At 33.0% G+C, this 18,720-nt stretch overlaps 5 protein-coding genes and 3 non-coding genes across 8 annotated transcripts; 4 read left to right on the plus strand and 4 right to left on the minus strand.

Annotated features, from left to right (window-relative positions):
* Positions 1-774: 774 nt before the first annotated feature.
* On the minus strand, positions 775-2,223 carry TBLA0B04640 (uncharacterized protein; the record flags this gene model as incomplete). Its single annotated transcript, XM_004178771.1, has 1 exon — positions 775-2,223. The coding sequence occupies one exon, from the start codon at positions 2,221-2,223 to the stop codon at positions 775-777; it is 1,449 nt and encodes a 482-aa protein (XP_004178819.1).
* Positions 2,224-4,044: 1,821 nt separating this feature from the next.
* Positions 4,045-4,926, plus strand: RPL28 (60S ribosomal protein uL15; the record flags this gene model as incomplete). Its single annotated transcript, XM_004178772.1, has 2 exons — positions 4,045-4,093; positions 4,526-4,926. 2 exons carry the CDS (start codon positions 4,045-4,047, stop codon positions 4,924-4,926), a joined length of 450 nt encoding a protein of 149 aa, XP_004178820.1.
* Positions 4,927-5,125: 199 nt separating this feature from the next.
* On the minus strand, positions 5,126-6,451 carry ALG7 (UDP-N-acetylglucosamine--dolichyl-phosphate N-acetylglucosaminephosphotransferase; the record flags this gene model as incomplete). The annotated part of the gene is made up of 1 exon (XM_004178773.1): positions 5,126-6,451. The coding sequence occupies one exon, from the start codon at positions 6,449-6,451 to the stop codon at positions 5,126-5,128; it is 1,326 nt and encodes a 441-aa protein (XP_004178821.1).
* Positions 6,452-6,985: 534 nt separating this feature from the next.
* On the plus strand, positions 6,986-8,020 carry SEH1 (Seh1p; the record flags this gene model as incomplete). Its single annotated transcript, XM_004178774.1, has 1 exon — positions 6,986-8,020. One exon carries the CDS (start codon positions 6,986-6,988, stop codon positions 8,018-8,020), a length of 1,035 nt encoding a protein of 344 aa, XP_004178822.1.
* A 2,097-nt stretch (positions 8,021-10,117) lies between these two features.
* Positions 10,118-10,199, plus strand: TBLA0Btrna18S. The gene has a single exon. It is a non-coding gene; the product is annotated as a tRNA-Ser (tRNA).
* A 3-nt stretch (positions 10,200-10,202) lies between these two features.
* TBLA0Btrna11V lies at positions 10,203-10,276 on the plus strand. The gene has a single exon. It is a non-coding gene; the product is annotated as a tRNA-Val (tRNA).
* Positions 10,277-11,230: 954 nt separating this feature from the next.
* On the minus strand, positions 11,231-11,302 carry TBLA0Btrna12R. Its single transcript has one exon. It is a non-coding gene; the product is annotated as a tRNA-Arg (tRNA).
* Positions 11,303-13,975: 2,673 nt separating this feature from the next.
* On the minus strand, positions 13,976-18,625 carry KOG1 (ubiquitin-binding TORC1 subunit KOG1; the record flags this gene model as incomplete). The annotated part of the gene is made up of 1 exon (XM_004178775.1): positions 13,976-18,625. One exon carries the CDS (start codon positions 18,623-18,625, stop codon positions 13,976-13,978), a length of 4,650 nt encoding a protein of 1,549 aa, XP_004178823.1.
* Positions 18,626-18,720: the final 95 nt, after the last annotated feature.

Consider the following 18,720-nt stretch of genomic DNA (forward strand, 5'->3'; position numbering starts at 1 on the left):
TTTTTCCAAACAATACAGAATAAAAATGTTTAAGAATTACTAGATTCAGTATTTAAATCAAGTTATAAATTGATATTAATAATTTTGGCTAAGTTAGTTCTATATATGTTTATTTATGCCAAAAGGCCTAGTTAGAATACGATAAAAACATTGCTTCAAAGATGCATAATATCGTTATATGGTAATGTATTTGGCAGTGATATTTAATAAGAGAGGAAATGATCTTAAAACACAAAGATAATGCTTTTTAGAATACATTTGTAGCATGAATAACTATCTTAATTTATTTATCACTCTAGGTGGGGTAGGACAATCGCCTCTTTTAGAAGGTAAGTCATAGATTCAAGACACTAGGAAGAGGTCGGTCATAGTATTTTGTTAAGTTAACGGTCATCAGCCGCTATATCATGAAAAACTGCATTTCTTTTTTGTTATTAAGGGTAGGCTCTAGGAATTTTAAATCAATCAATTATTAGGATCCAACCAATTTGAAATTATTAACTCTGTTTCATACAAACGTCAGAATACATTTGTACGTAATAATCAGATAATGCAAACTAGTAATAGATGATGACCACAAAAATTTGTGCTTTATATATACTCCACTCAGTTTCCACATAATGCGCCAGATATATATAGTATAATAAATTTAAACTTTGATATGGTATTATTACTTAGTAGGCCTTGTCCTTACGTATTTATATGTAAATGTTAATATAATATGCCTCATAATAAGCTAGCATTGCTCGCTCATAATTAATTACGATACATGTTTTACATCACATGCTGGCTTCGTTCTGCATGATGCTCACGGCGTGCCCACCATGCAAATGCTACTGACACCACTGCAAAGCCTGCAAATACCCATCCTCCCAACAGATCATGTGCCACAGGGAACAACAACCCGACAGCAAAAGTGGCCAACCAATTACATACAGTCCCATAACTTTGAGCAGTAGCACGTTCCACACCACGAGCCACCTCACCTACCATTAAAAATGGAACAGGTCCCATACCACATGCAAATGCTGCAATGTACCAAACCAATGACCATACCAATAATCCAGCATGTGAACCTACAAGACCTGCAGCAACACCAACACTCCCCAAAGCAATACCCATTGCTGAAGCTGCTAATGCAGTACGGCGTGTCACACGATCTAATACTGTTGCAACACCAGCAGTAGCCACTAAATTAACGACAGAGACTCCAAATGCTACATGAACTGCTCTTTCAGGCACTAATTGTGCCACAACACGAACACCATAAAACACAACGGCATTAATACCAACAAGTTGTTGTGCAACTAATACCACAGCAATAATGTTCCTGGACGTTTTATATTGATCACCTGTAGCATACTGCCATAACGAAGGGGGTTTATTCGAAGTTGCATTTGCATTGGGTAGCGCCGCTTCCTCATCACCTTCCCTCTCAGGTAACGCCACACTCATCCGACCTTGCAATTCTTCACGTGCCTCTTCACGAGCTTCTGGTAGTGCTGCACGTCCACGTAAATCCAATAATGTAGTTTCTGCAACCGAGAATTTGCCTCTCTGTGCCATCCATAATGGTGATTCACAAGCATTCCACCACATAACCAAAGTTAATAGGCCAAGCACAACGCCAGCAAAGAATAACCAACGCCAACGGAATGAATCTGTATACCGTAATGCCAATAATTGGGTAAGTAAAATACCCAAGTTAATAGCCACTTGGTTCATTGCTCCCAAAGCACCACGATGTTGTGCAGGTGCAATCTCATTGATATATAATGGTGTTATTACCAAATACACACCACATGCAATACCAACAATGGTACGCCCAATTAGCAATTGCAAATAGGTGTTACTATAGAAAAGTACTAATGAACCTATGGTGACCACCACACTGCTTGCAATAGACACTTTTTTACGACCGTAATGATCAGCCCATGATCCAGCATAAAATGATCCTAATAAACCACCCAGAGAGAAGATAGACGTTATCCAACCTATTTGTGTATTACTCAATGGAATACACTGTACAAGGCCATGTGATCCAAGCCATGTTTCGTCATATGTAGCATGTTCTGAAGGGATAGAAAATTCAGAACATGAAAGTACTTGTTGAGGTGCATTTAATTCGGCAATATGATAACCAAATTGTAATGACCCCAGGCATGCTATGCTTATACATAGTAAAAGCCGGGATGTAAGAAGTGAGTTTCGATATTCATTCATTACGAATTATAAGCGTAATTTGTTATACGTTCGTCGTTTGACATGCCTTAATAGTCCAGTTGGTCAGTTGAAACTCGTTGCACATCCCTTAAATATTCTCGCATACTCTCGCATCGCTTCGCACCCGAGATTTAAGATTTGGAAACGTCATTATCTATCTCAATCTAGATACTATTGATATTAAAGTAATATAGGAAAATAAATACAAAAGTAAGCCTCACAATACATTTGTTCACCTATGAGGTTAGTTTTATTGTATCAATATGTCTTGTTGAGATCTATTAGACTTAGGTATCTCTTCGAGCCTTAAAAATTCACACAAATAATGAAATATGTTAATATTTCATTATTTATACTTGTATCTATTTAGTCTCTGTTAGTTTAAAATTGTATTGATGGTAATATATTATTATATTATAGGTATTATATTATGAATTCATGATAATATATGTTGGTAAGATGATATGGAGGAACAGGTCAACTTTTTTTAAGTAAAGGATTCATATCTCATACAATTTATTTATAACATTAAGGTTAATTTTTTATTCGCCGTTAAAATTTTAAATCATATTATATATGCTAATGGGTCTTAAGTTGTGTATATTGTCATAGCTGAACATATTATACTTCGGATATTGATACAATATTTTTATCAGTGTCTTCATTTTATCTGATAATTTGGGTGAAGTTTCCATTTTGGTTTCCTTGATACATTGAAAACTTGACTGTATATGTATTGTATATACAACACATAAACATTTGATAGAACAATATATATATTAGCATAAACTAAATACTTTCTCCACTCCAAAAAAGCTCTTTGTATTACCGCTACCGATTTTCTACCGATTCAAGCCATATTCATCCCAATACTGGTTCAAAGTTACCTCTCTTACCATGGGTAATAAGATTATAAACTTTGTAAAGTTAATATATCTTATACTGTCTCTAATAACAACAAAAATAAGTTGAAAATATGTTATGACGCTTCCTCTAAAGAAAGACCAAAAAAATTACTTTTTGAAGGAATAGCTGGTAAAGTGAAAGACAATTACAGAATAAATTTCGTTAGTAATTGCGTTAAATTTTTACTACTCTATCAATAACTTACATCTCAATTGGATCTGTCAAGAAAGTAAGGTTGCACTATAAATATTTATTAAGCTCATTAACTCAGCCTCATACAATTCTCATCGGAGTTGATAAGTATTAAGTTATCGTATGATTTTGATTAAATATTAGTATTGTCAAATAGTCATCCGGTAATTATCCTACAAATAATTTAAAGCCCAAGAATGCATATAGATATATATATTACTTATTAGTAGAATAGTTTGATATAAAAATTTTCTTTTAAAGGAGTTGCTTGGCGGTTAAATCCGTCTACCCTATAAATTTTGCAATTTGAATTTTATTTTCACCAGTATATTGTTTACTTGTAACTTATTGTCAGAAAATATTGGATTAAGAAAACATAGAATTCTTATTCGATATATTTTGCTTATTGTGAAGACTATTCTTATGCAAAAAGATATGTTTGATACATTGCTTAGCTTACTATTTTCTTCCCTGTTTTATCATGGTGTTTGGGTGTAATAACTTTAAAAATAAAATATATGATTTATTTCTTTTAAAAAAAATATCACTGAAAAAAAAAAGAAAAAAAGGAAAATAAAGATTAATTTCTTATATGCGAAAACAAAAGAGATAATTTCATTTAATAAGAAATATTTCAATATAAAACATTTTCATGTTATATTTTTAAACTTATTGTTTAGATTCATTTAAGTTCGACGCTTAAAATCCCTAAAAAACCCAGCAATGCCTACCAGATTCACAAAGACTAGAAAGCACAGAGGTCACGTCTCAGGTATGTAGTTTGACTTAGGAAGAGAAGCAAACGAAAGAACCAAGCCGTGATACTCATATGTTTTGTTACTTGTTTAAGAAATTGCATAGAATAAATTGTATTATTTATTAATGGAAATTTAAAAATCAAAAGCAAATTCAATTGTCTGTTTATGTTCGTACGGTTGAAGGATCATCTCTTTCAATTCATATCAAATGATTTTTATCATTCAAATTAAAGTACGTTTCATTTACTCTTCCCCCTTAGACAGTTATTTTGTGAGATTTTTACTAGTATTCATGCAAAAATAAATGTAGTAATCATTTCATACGATGTATCATACACATTTGGTTTTCGGAAATTTTTGTTCAATATGAATTTCAGTTTTACTAACAAAATTTCAAATAATTCATATTGATATATGAATTATTAAATTATATTGTCTTTAATCAGCCGGTAATGGTCGTATCGGTAAGCACAGAAAGCACCCTGGTGGTAGAGGTAGAGCCGGTGGTCAACACCACCACAGAATTAACTTGGATAAATACCATCCAGGTTACTTCGGTAAGGTCGGTATGAGATACTTCCACAAGCAAAACGCTCATTTCTGGAAGCCAGTCTTGAACTTGGACAAATTATGGACTTTAGTTCCAGAAGAAAAGAGAGATGAATACATGAAATCCTCTTCTAAATCTGCCGCCCCAGTTATTGACACTTTAGCTGCTGGTTACGGTAAGGTTTTAGGTAAGGGTAGAATTCCAAACGTCCCAGTCATCGTCAAGGCTAGATTTGTTTCCAAATTAGCTGAAGAAAAGATCAGAGCTGCTGGTGGTGTTGTTGAATTGATTGCTTAATTTAATTTCAATAATTTATATATTATTTAATTTTGCATAAACTCTATATACCTTTACTTTAATCATTCCTCTATTACTAGTCTTCGTTTTTGTTTTCTCTTTATTTTGAGTTTATATATCATATCATCATTATCATCATCATATATAATAAAAAAAAGAATACATAAAAATCTATAACATTTAAGATGGCAAGGGCTAATCAATTGAAAACACTAATTTGTAAATTATCATAACCGAATAATGCAGCACCTAAAGCATGTCTCAAGAAAATGGTTACTAATCCAATGATAAATTGAATTAATAAGATTCTATTACATAATTTATCTTCTCTCATTGGGCCAAACCATACTAATGTCAAGGTAATTAATGTCATGTTGGTGCAACTGATTAGATTTCCCTTTGAATCATATTCAAGATCTATCAACTTAAAAAAATGTAAAAATTTCAAAACTGGAATAAAGAATTTTTTTGGTGGTTGTTCCACAAGATCGGCTCTTGAGGGATATAGTAGCCCATCTTTTTCATTAAATTTTGGTAATCTATGTCTAGGACATGGTACAATATTAAATAATTGTGGGCATGAATAAATAAAATTTAAAATTTGTGGAATAAAGAATAAAAGCATTGTTTTAGAAAAATGGCCTAAAATACCAACAACTGCAAAGACCATTCCTGCAAAATAACAATAAGTATCACCCACAAACACTTTGGCTGGCCATTTATTCCATTTAAATAGTCCTAAAGAAACTCCAAAGAAGGGGATGATTAGCAAAGCTGAAAATCCGTGGGATTCCTTAGAAGATTCAGAGCCCATTGTTAGGTATAGGGCATCATTCAATAATGCCAATATTGCAAGGACAAGACTTTGACCAACTTCTAACCCATTCACGCCAGCTAAAATATTTATCGAATTTGGACAAAAGATGCCCATGGCTGCCATATACATATAATAGACAATCCCTAAATCAATTGAAGTTCTACCAATCCAATTTTTCATAAATCCTGGAACTAGGACGTAGGTGACACCAAAATCCACATAATATACCACTAATAATGGAATTACAGCAATAGCTGGTAAAAAAAACTTGTGCCTCCAACGTAAGTCAAATAAATCATCAGCAATACCTAAAAGCACAGTGCTTTCAAGGCACATGATCGCACTTAGATATTCAGATAGTTTCTTGTGTGGGAACCAGCCAAATTCATTATTCTTGCTAGAATCTAGTTCCTCATTTGGATTGACGATATAACGGTAAAATATAAATGGAATATAAAACAATGTAACAAATAAGTAGATTGTGGCACATACTGCACCAATACTCTCTGGTAAGACTGGTTTTTTTGGTTTGCTTAAATCTTTACCAAACAGCCCAATTTTAATAAACGATGGCCCTACTCTAGGAATTAGCCAATCAATGGCTACATATCCAATTATAGCAAACCCTGTGGCTGCAAATAATGACGAATGTGTTTTTGCTATGTATAATAAACTTACTGCAGTTAACAGAAGTAATCCTGAATGCATAGGTTTGTAATAATAAAAAAAGTGCCTGTTTCTCTTTTTTTTTGTTTTGTATTGTTAATGAACCTTTAGGCTGTCTATCACTTGGTTCAAATATTTGAAAGGTATAATATATTCCTTGTAATATTACCGTTAGTGTTAAGCCAATGCCAATTTCTTATGTGAAACAGTGTATTATATATATTCACTTAAACTCAAAGATAATTTTTCAATAAATTGCCTTTTAATAAACATCCCTTAGAAAAATATTCAAATACCTAATTGATCGTTTTTTAGTTTTTTAAAATTTTTGGCAAAAGTTTGGAATTTCGTAAATTGCAGAATTCGAAAATTTATTAATTCAAAATCCAATTTTGACTCGCCAAGGATTCGAACCGGCAGTTCGAGATTTTAAAATAAAATTTATTATTTGGTGCATCTCATACAAAATTATGAAGCTTACTACTATAAATGTAATGTAGAAAATAAACAGGAAGTTCCTACTTTATTATTTAGAAAGCAAATGTTTAAGTAAATTACAGGTTCTTAGATTCAACTATGAAACCATTCAATAGTGGCCATGAAGATTTGGTTTTAGATGTGTCATATGATTTTTATGGAAGACATTTGGCTACCTGTTCAGCTGATCAACATGTTAAAGTGTTCAAATTAGACAAAGAAAGTGAAGAATGGATTCTAAGTGATAGTTGGAGAGCTCATGATGCTTCTGTAGTAAGTGTTGACTGGGTTGCTCCTGAATATGGGAGGTTATTGGCTACGGCATCTCATGATAAAAGTATCAAAATATGGGAAGAAGATCCAGATGGTACTGAAGGTAGTGGTCGCCGATGGACTCGTTTAGCTACCTTGAATGATTCTTCGGGTGCTCTATATGGAATTCAATTTGCTCCATCACATTTAGGTCTACGGCTAGCAAGTATAGGTAATGACGGAGTTTTACGTATTTATGATGCTCTTGAACCACAAGATTTACGAGTTTGGACTTTAACCACTGAAGTTAAGGTCCTTGCTATTCCACCAGCGCATCAATTACAATCAGCATTTTGTTTATCTTGGTGCCCAACAAGGTTTGCTCCTGAAAGATTAGCTGTCTGTGTTTTGGATAAGGCTCTTATATACCAAAGAGGCCGTAATGGCAAATTGCACAATGTTGCTCGTCTAACTGGGCATAATGGTCTTATTAGAAGTGTTGCTTGGGCTCCATCGATTGGAAGACTTTATCAATTAGTAGCTACAGGTTGTAAAGACGGTAAAGTCCGTATATTTAAAATCACAGAAAGTACTGTTTCTGCAACAAATAAAAATAATTCTATGACATCTAGCCAACTCACAAAAGATGACTCTGAAAGTCAAACACTCAATGATGAAGAGCCAGAGAATACTACAGAGCCAGCATTACAAGTTGAAATTTTAAGTGAACATGCTGATCATGGTGGTGAAGTTTGGTCTGTCTCTTGGAATATTACGGGTACTATTCTAAGTAGTACAGGGGAAGATGGGAAAGTAAGATTATGGAAATCAACATACTCAAACGAATATAAATGTATGTCTGTTATTACCTCCCAGAGTTAACAATACTGGTCACATATATGTATCACTTTATTATATTTATGTTCAATTCTAAAGCAGAATGAATCTCTATAAAACTATTTAATTATATATTTATGTTTTTTTTTCAAAATATTTTCGACTCATGGCTTTTTTAGTAAGACAAGTTTAACTGTAAGTCTCTATAGAAAGCAATAGTTATTTAATACAATCAGAATACATATATATATTTATGAATAAAAAGATCCACTTATAAGTCTTGAAAGTTTAATATCATGTTTAGTCTGAAGTTGTTAATTTATAATGATTTCAAAGCATACTATGCCTCGCTCTTTTTATCTTTATTAGATAAGATCAAGAAGTGATCTAATATTATATAAAAAAAAATATCTTGAACTAAATATTGTTTGAGAGTAGGAGGCTTCAGTTAGTATTAAACTGAAAAATTAGACATTAATTGGTGTTTTAAAAAATGTTATATATAGTCATACATCAAGTTACAGATTTCAAAATCTGAATGCATAGGTATGGAATGAAGGCTATTGATGGGGCAGGTTTGGTAGATACTAGTGAAGTACTATATTTGCTGATTATTTGCACCTCAGAAGCCATTAATTAAGTAATTCTTATTGGCTCTATAGCAAAATGATGTGAAGTGAAAATCACGGACATTGTTTTGATGTTTTAATAGGTACAAAATGAACTATTTCTTTAAAAAATTCTGAAGGTACTCTAGTATATAAATTGAATTATTATAGAATAAAATGAGTACTTGCTAAAATAATAAATATTAAAAACAAATACTGCAAAATATTTGTGTTATATTGTCAATTAATCCATATTCTCATAATGTTATTCAAAACATCTATTTGTTTCTTAATTTTTTATTATATAGTGATCTGGCCAGTATTTTACTAGATGACTATAACCCTGATTATTCTTATAACTATAACTTACTTATCTTATTCTGTGTAATCCTATATAGATGCCTCATGGGCATCGCTTTATATATAAGCGAGTTTATGCGTCGCAACATGTTGACGTGAACGTCTCTGATATAGTTTGGGCTTTTAGGCTCCTAACCCTTGACACAGTGTACTGACAGTATCACTATGTCACATTTTTTGTTGTAGACATATGCTAAAAAATAAAAAGTAATGTTCTCAAGTTTAGGCTTTAAGCAAACGATCACACAATCCGATGACTACGAGTCATACAATCGTACAGTCGTGCGTTCACGCAATTATATGATTATGAGTCATAATATCATGCAATTGTGTAATTGCTTGACAAGTTAATCAACTAATATTCAAGATAAATAGTTCTATTTGAAAACGTATAAATAGGGCTACTTATCCATCAAGAATTCATAAGTTAACAGTTCGTTCTGCGGGAATATGATCATATCATTTTCTACTAAGTGGTAAAGGACTTTTTATCACGTGACTTATTATTTAAAATGTCTTTTTCTTATTATATCGAAAAACACTATTTAAGAAATATATTCATTTTAGTTATGGTATTTACTATATATGTCTAAATAAAGCAATCGTCTTTACATCTTAAACACTGTATAACAATGTCTAACTCTCTTGAATCCCAGTAAATACAACTTGTAACTACTGATCTCACTACCATCCGAACTCTGAAATACCATCCTTGTCCTGTCAGTCTTGTATTACAACATTCTTTGTTGTAAACCAACTTGGGAGTACGATACACTTAAATAGTAACTACCAAAACTTAACTTAACAACCTTATTAACTTAACACCAGTTAATACTTCGAACTTACGAATACAATTGTTGTTCTTTTTAAACTAAATAACTGTATAAAAGACCTATAAATTTATGTCTTAAGTCTGAAAAGCTGGCCTTTAAATACTTTTCAAAGGTCAACGCCAGCTTTTCCATTTTACTTTAATTGGTCTGTTTATAAACTTACTTACAAGGGTAGGAGTGCACAGTTTGAGTAATGCTGACTAACTAGTAGAGATTATACATCGAACAGATATTCACAGGTATGCAACTAGCAGTTGCTCAATGTTGTGTATAATTTCTAGTTGCAACTTTTAGATGACTATAAAGTCGATCTCATCTACAACATTCTTCAACAGATAAGAGGCAACTTGGCCGAGTGGTTAAGGCGATAGATTAGAAATCTCTTGGGCTCTGCCCGCACAGGTTCGAATCCTGTAGTTGTCGTTTGGTTTCGTGGTCTAGTTGGTTATGGCATCTGCTTAACACGCAGAACGTCCCCAGTTCGATCCTGGGCGAAATCATTTTTATAACTATTGTTACATCATGTCACACATTCTTAATAGTTCAAATTATTAATATGTGGCGCAACTATTTTTAGAAGTATTGTCATGCATTCTAAGAATGTGTATCACATGATTTCAAGGATTAATAATTATGTATATATTCATCAAGGTCAGACACAAATCATCTGACACGAAAAACAAATGAAGAAAGTCAACGAACGGGTTGAGTTTCTAAGTCTAGAGAAAAATATTAATATCTTAATTACCATACACAGTTAGATAAATAGAGTCTTTATGCCAAGTATAATATAGTTAGAACTCCGACTTGCTGCAATAGAAGAAGGAGGAGGCATTTACAAGATACATAGATTGGAACCACAAAAATTGTGACAGCTACGTTAGTCACGTGTATAGATCATGATCACTTGATAACGGAATGAACATGTAGATTAACAATTAAGTGAATCATGAACATAAATTCTATTTAAGAATCTAAAGCTAAAAGAATAAACTAGAGGGTTAAGGTAGAACAAAGAGGTAAGAACCAGAAAACAAAAAGGACGAGATACAAAAGATGGAAGTGTATAGTGAACAAATCGGAACGTAATAATAATAATATTTAACTTACATAGGTTCAGGTATATAGTTGTATAGTTTAATAGACAGTTGGTATTAAACTAGCAGCCAAAAAAAGATATACTACTGGGAGTAGCAAAGCTTAAAATTGTTACATTGATCAAAAACAGTTAATCACGTGACACAATTTTCTTGTCAAATGTTTCTCAATAGCAGTTAATCAAACAATGGAAGAGGAAAAACTACAAACTACATAAAGTATATTTTCTGCAATCCATGAAAGTCAGGTTGAGGACAGTTTTATAGAATTTAAAATTTAAAAGAAAAGATATATATAAATTATGCTCACGTGATACACAAAATTTTCTTGAAAAAATAAAATTTGAAGAAGTAAAGCACTCACGGTGGGGGTCGAACCCACAATCTTCTGATTAGAAGTCAGACGCGTTGCCATTACGCCACGCGAGCTCTATTTCTTGGAAAATGTTGTAAAACCGTCCTGGTGCCGTCGCCTTTCACGTAATACTTACAAGAAATCAGTACAAGGGAAGCCTCGAGAGAGGACAGATCAGCTGACCACAGCTGAGAAACATCTATTCAGCAGGCGTGGAACATCAACTGTAACCACTGAATCTGCACCCACTTCTGGTTCATCTATTAGTAAGAATGACACCCAGGTTTCAATGAGTGTACCGCATCTTGTAACTATGCACCCAGAACTGTCCAGCTCTAAAGAAGTATATAAGGAGCCTGTATAGATCAATATACTATTATATACTATATAGAGAAGGACCAATGGGAGATACAATAATCTTGTGTAATACAACCTGTAACTACTGATCTCAGCACCATCCGAATTCTGAAACACCATCCTTGTCCTGTCAGTCTCGTATTACAACATTTTCTGTTGTAGACATATGCTAAAAAATAAAAAGTAATGTTCTCAAGTTTAGGCTTTAAGCAAACGATCACACAATCCGATGACTACGAGTCATACAATCGTACAGTCGTGCGTTCACGCAATTATATGATTATGAGTCATAATATCATGCAATTGTGTAATTGCTTGACAAGTTAATAAACTAATATTCAAGATAAATAGTTCTATTTGAAAACATATAAATAGGGCTACATATCCATCAAGAATTCATAAGTTTATAGTTGGTTCATATTAATTTATAGTTAAAAAGAAAACAAGTTATTATTCAAGCACAAGTGGTATTCCAGCTTTAGTAAAAATAAATAATGCAAGTCCAAAATTAACAAGTGTTCCAAGGCAATTACAACATTGTTTGTGATATTTTGGATTGAATTTAAATCAGAATGGGCATGGCTTGTACAATATATGAAGAATTATGAAATATATGATGACCTAACAGTAAGTAAGGACATTTTAAATGCAAGTCTGAACAGCTAGAAAATGCTATTCTGATATATACTGTGTATTGAAACATACCAGATGATGAAGCATACCAGATGTTACGACATACCTGGATCTGAGATATATGAGCAAATCACTTGTTGTTATAATACAACAATACAACATTGTTGCCGACAAAAATTGCCAATAAAAAAACAAGAGAATGAGTTGCTAGATACAGGAGTATGACACAAGCAATAACTTAGAGCTACTCATTACCTATAATTAAATAACATAAAGAGTATGATTTTGATAAGGCATTAAAGAATATTAATGTTCTTTATATACATGATAAAGTAAAAAATGATGATTTATACGATGTCTGAATGATGTATGTGTAGCACACAGTACAGCTTAGTGGTAACACTTGATTGTACTGGCATACCATTCTTTCAGTACAATATTGGATGATGTAGTTAGTATTCTGCCTTTTCAACAAAGCCTGTTTTACGTTTTGTTAATTTGTGAATGTCTATTCTGGTGGTCATATTCCTAATAACGTAATTAGGTCCAAGTAGGTAATTCTCAGCTCCAGCCCAATATTACCTAGCTACTAACTAACCAGAAGCTGCTTAAATAGGCAGAGCTCAACAATTAGGGTTTACTTAGTCCATAAGAAGCAATTATATTTTCGTCGTGCATATAACATTAATTTTGAGCTCTCTGAGACAGGACTTAGATAATTTAAAGTCAAGACCAGTGAAATACAGTAGCAAGTGATGGTTTAAGTGAACCATTAACCAATGAATTTTTTACGTTATATTTATTTAATTAGTTTAAGGTAATGCCTAAGTTCTTGCTGGAAAATAATATAATTGATTTTCTTATTATTCTTTAATATATTCCTTTATGACATTCTTAAGCTTTCTCATATTTAAGTTTTTATTAGTTTAAAGGTAATACTTAAAAGGAATAAAGAAATTTCACTGGTCAAATACTTTTTATTTTACTATATAAAGAACATATTTGCAACTCAATATTAGCATTTATAAAGTTTAGGGAAAGAGTGATCCAATTTAGATTATAAATTTCACTATAAAACATACTTGGCACCTTAAAGATTCAGTAAATATAAACCACCTGAAATCCACATCCAAAACATCTACTTTTATGCTTCTTTTTTATTATTTTTTTTCTCCTTTTTTACTTACCTATTTAATGGACAATAAGGAAATGTTTGAAGCACGTACTATCTCAAAAGCTAGGAAAATTGTCTGAATTCTTTAAAATTAATACGTTGTATTTCTTTTATTCTTCCTAGAGATCTCTTAGCTATCTTTGGGAAGAAAGTTTTTCATCTGTGAATTTCTTATTATTTATGATACATAAAAAGTCCTGTGTATATGTTAGGATGAATTCTTTGTCCATCAGGTTGACTCAAAAACAGATTGAATGAGTATATAATTCTATTATGAATGATTCATTAAATATTAGTGTTAGAAACAAAAGATAAACATATATATCCAACTATTTATTGGCAAAAGCAGTATTGATAAGTTGTACTTTATTACATCTATAAATCAATCTTAATTAATATTTCTGAATGGGGAGATATTTACTAACTGCGAAAAAATCATTATATTAAAGAAATATTAGTATGAGCACACCCTTATTCAGAGACTTTGAATACATAGGGTGATTGTATATATGAATCTATAACTTTTAAAAAACTAGTGATAAGTTACATGCATTGATATAGAAGGCTAATGAAAATAACCGTCCTAGAAATCGTAATCATAATATTTTTTATTTCCACATGCAAATATATTAATACAAGAATTGTGGGAGCTGGTAGCGGCTATCATCATACGATGAGGATGAAATGCTAATGAAGAAAGAAAAGAACTGTTAGAGTTACCAGAAGCACCATATGTGGATGACAAACCGCTTAGACCTGATCTAATACCATTGGTACTGAATGTATTGGTGCCATTATAATAACCACTTTTTGGGATATTCTTAAATGATGATAGAATATCACCAGAAGTGGTCCAGATTTTAACTTGCTTTGTACCCGTAGCAATGACTGGTGCATGTTCATGCACTTGTAGACAAGTTAGGGTGGTTGGAACTTGTTTTTTTACGGGGGCATCAGATAGCAAATTTTGGTTGTATTCATCCCTAAAAGTAGTTACAGGAGCTTCTGAACGAATATCCCATAGTTCTACAACACCGTTAGAAGAACCACTTACCAATTCTCTATAGCCACCTCTCTGTAAATGTACATTTGTAATAGATGAGCCTTGTCTTCCTCCATTGCCTCTCCAAACACGGACCATAGCATCTCTAACATCCACACGCCTATCATAGACTCTTAAAGAACCATCAGTAAATCCACAAACAAAAATATTTCCTGACAACTGATCAGAAGTAATAGAAGTAATTAACGATGACGTTTTTGCAGGTATATCAACCTCCATAGATTCAGTGTGGGCATCCCATATTCTGATAACTTTAACATCACCTGTTGCTAACAGATACCCCTTCATTTGTTGCCATTCTAATAATAGCCCACTGGAACGAGGTGTTAATAGCATATCAGTCAATGCTCTCCAAGAATTGATAACTTCAACATCTTCAGAATCGTGCATATTTTTAAACACCTTTACAATACCATTGGAGGAACCAGTTAACAATAAAGCATTGTCATCTTCATTAATTAATTGTAAACTAGTGATTTTTGTACCATATGGATTACCATTCGAAAACTTGGAACATATCTGGGATGATTCCCAATCAAACACCGTGATGTTATCTCTTTCATCTGCAGTAATTAAATAATTTTCGAATTGCGAAAATTTGATCAATTTTGGCTGTGTTTTGTTATCTAAGGTACAACGTTGTTCTGACCAGTCACCAGATATGGCCAATAGTTTCTCATGTTGAGTTTCTTGAATAATTTCTTCATTTCTATTACGTCTCCAAACACGTGCAGTATATTCAACACTTCCAGGCTCTTCTGCTTCTGACCTTCTCATTTGTGGCTCTTGGAAATATTCAAAACAATAATCTAAAAATGTGCTTTTGAATGGGATCTTATTGTTGAGCATCCTATTATTTTGATTAATAGTAGGAAAAGGACTGTTTCTAGACGATGGTATTTCTCCAGGGGCTTCAGAAGCTCCAAAATGGTAGTCTTCCCTTTTAGATTCATAGGAAGTTTCACTAATGCCAAGGCTTTGGAATAGACGATTCAAGGATGAGTAATAACCATTAGATTTATCCTCTAAACCTTCTACTGGATTATCTGAAACCCTTGGGTTTTTGTTTTTCTGATCTGAACCTGAGACAACATGAACCTGGCCCATATTGAAAACAGGCTTTCCGGTCATACTACTTTTAGCAGATCTTCTTTGAATTAAATAATTTACCATTTTCGCAAATGGTGCTTTTAATTCCGGATGAGTTCCCAGTCTAGATAAAACATTATCAATTAATGTATAAGCAAGCTTTCTAATTTCCTCCATACCATCACTTGCAAGAATCAAAATTGACTTCCATACTGCGCTAAAGACAGACCCATGACTGGCAGAATTGTGTTCAATGTTTTGCCGAGCTATATCATTGCCTTCCAACTGAGCCAATTCACCAATTAGACTATCAAAAGCGACTACTTGAAATAGATTATAATAACGATGCAAAATATGAGAAAAATATACCAGTAGTTGTTTTCTAACCAAAGGTGAGGCATCATTTACTAAACTCAAAACTTTTACAACGTGTGACATCTCTTGTTTTCTTAATCTACCAAAATCGATATTTTCCAGTTGAGAGTTCAAAAAATGAATAGAATTTAACCTTTGTTCTAGTTTATTTTGCTGTTGTTCCATTTGAGGTGATTGCTGGCCTTGTGCATTTTGAAGCTGTTGCAATTGATTATGGAAATGGTAATATTGTTGATCAAATTCTTGTTTCAATTGAACCACAATTTCAGGTTCATCAAAACCTATTATACTACACTGAATGGCAAACAATGCAGCAGTCCTGACTTCGGGAACTGGGTCATCTAAACTATGGTGAAGGGTGTTGAAGACACCAAGGTCTAGACTAATATATTTAAATAGAGGGTGCTGATAGCAAAGTTGCCCAAGCAATATTACCGACCATTGCCTTAACAAAGGTACTTCTGAGTTTTCAATATAGTACCGTAGCCTGTTTACTAAGTCAAGATTAAAACATTGTTTCTGACCTGATGGAAAATCTCTTATAAAAGCAGAAAGTATAAATACAGCCATTGCCTTTTGCTCGTCCGTGGTATCATTCGAGTGATACAAACCAGGAATGTGTGGTGATGAACTGTTTGCAGCTATAGGGGATGCATATTTATTTCTTGGGGTATTAATCATCGTGCCACTATTTAATGACAAAGAGGATCCGTTATTTCTTCCTAAATTATTTGATCCACCCAACCCCCACTCTGGTACAAGAATGCTAATAAAATACGCATATCCCTTTTCTTTTAATAACTCCGATTGTATATTAGCATAGTCAATAGACATAATTCTGGCCCAGATAAATACTAAAATAGGTTTTAATTCAGGTGCCGGACTTTGAAGCAATTTCAGTACGTACGGAAATATTCCAATTGATAAAGACAAGTATACTGCCCATGGTCCTAAATCAAGAAACCTTGATAATAGTACTAATGCTCTTATTCTATGAACTTGTGATAATAACACTTGAAGAACAATTGGAAGTTGTTCAGGAGGCTTTCTACTATTCGATGAGTATTTCAACCACAATTCAAATGCGGTTAAATTTTGTTCAAAGAAACCAGTATACTGTTGTTGAGGAGTCGGCTGAGTTATCAGTGGCGAACTCTGACTCTTTCTAGGCATGGCAGAGGAATAGTTCGCCAAGGACATTGTACTTAGATTACCCACAGCAAACCTCGATTGTGAGTGTATATTCCCTCCTTTTATATCTGTTTGTTGTTGAGGCGTCTGAGAATGATTAATACCTTTAGATGAGAACCCTTGGATGCTATCTTGCTGTTGCAAGGCAATAGTGTTCTCTAAATTTTCATTCATATTTTCCTTTTTTAGATCTTCAACCAATTTACTTAAGACTTCGTCAATAGCAACATCCCACGCAGTCCAGAGCGGATGATTTGCAATAATATCTGGAAGTTCTGGGTCTGATATTGGGCGACAATTATACCATGGCATAATCCTTTTTGCCAGAAGAAAATTTCTGAACAAGGCTGCTACCATTAAATCATGACGGAATAGTTTCTTGAATATATTTCTTGGTAAGGAACACCAGGCAATGGTATCTGTAATAGCTGTAAAGATCCAATTTAGTTCACCTAAAGGTGATCGACGATCTGAAAGAACCCCTGGAATTTTTACGTTAGGTATGCTTGAACGGAATGAACCTTCTGGTGCTGAATTTTTGGATGATTCATGTCTAGAATTCATATTTTCGAATAATATCTTATATTTTGTATCTTTCAAGGGTGATTGTAATAAAAAAACTTTTACACTAATATCAATTGGGCATGTAAGACAACAAGTGAATAAATCAGCAGGAAGCTCTGGACTCATCAATAACAATTCACCTTCTCTACAAGATGCTAATTGGAAACATTCTTTAAAAGCAATTGCTGGAGAAGGTGATGCATTATCATAATTTCCATCATCTTCATCTTTAATTCTTTTTTGAACAAACTTTTTAAAATTGTTTAAGATATTTCCCGCACTACTACAATCCCAGACAAATATTGATGGTGCTCCTATCCATGTTTGTAGATCGTATAATGAAATTGGTATATATTGTGTATAACCTCTATTAAACACCCAAATTTCACCTGATGGAGTTGGTTGTGGTACACCATGCCCATTATAATGAAATAGTATTCTATCATCTTTAGAGGTTCTTCTTAAAGATGTACAGAATCTTTTCACATCTTCCACACATGGATCTAAACTTTGCTTATATCTAGTTCTTAAGGATAAAGTTTCATATTGATTTTGTAGCATTTTACCAATCTGTTCAATAGCCTTTTTAGAATCTTGGAAATTTAAAGGATCTACACCTGCTTCTATTCTAGCACAAGGATGAGGTTTAATAACATCTGGAGGATCTACACCCAAATTTAAACATAATAACAATGCTGCACTCACAGTCTTTTGCCTATCTTTAACGATTTTCCAATCTGGTATTGGCTGATAATATAAATCTTCATCTTTCAATTTTACTTCATCTGGTATAGGATTCCCGTTTGTTTTATGTCTTTTATCATCAAAATAAAATTGAAATTCATTAGCTAAGGATTGTAAAAATTGTTCACTATTATATTGTTCTTCAAATCCATGTCTTGTTTCAGTATTCAATGGCTTTAATGGTTGTGGGCCATATTCTAAAGTCATTATCACGATATAGTAAATCAACAATAGTTGATTGTTAGTTTAGGATCCATTTAATTTAAATATGGGACAAGAATGTGGTGTTTACCAGGAGTAAA

This window comes from Henningerozyma blattae, chromosome 2 (assembly GCF_000315915.1).
Source record: "Henningerozyma blattae CBS 6284 chromosome 2, complete genome".
Lineage (NCBI taxonomy): Eukaryota > Fungi > Ascomycota > Saccharomycetes > Saccharomycetales > Saccharomycetaceae > Henningerozyma > Henningerozyma blattae.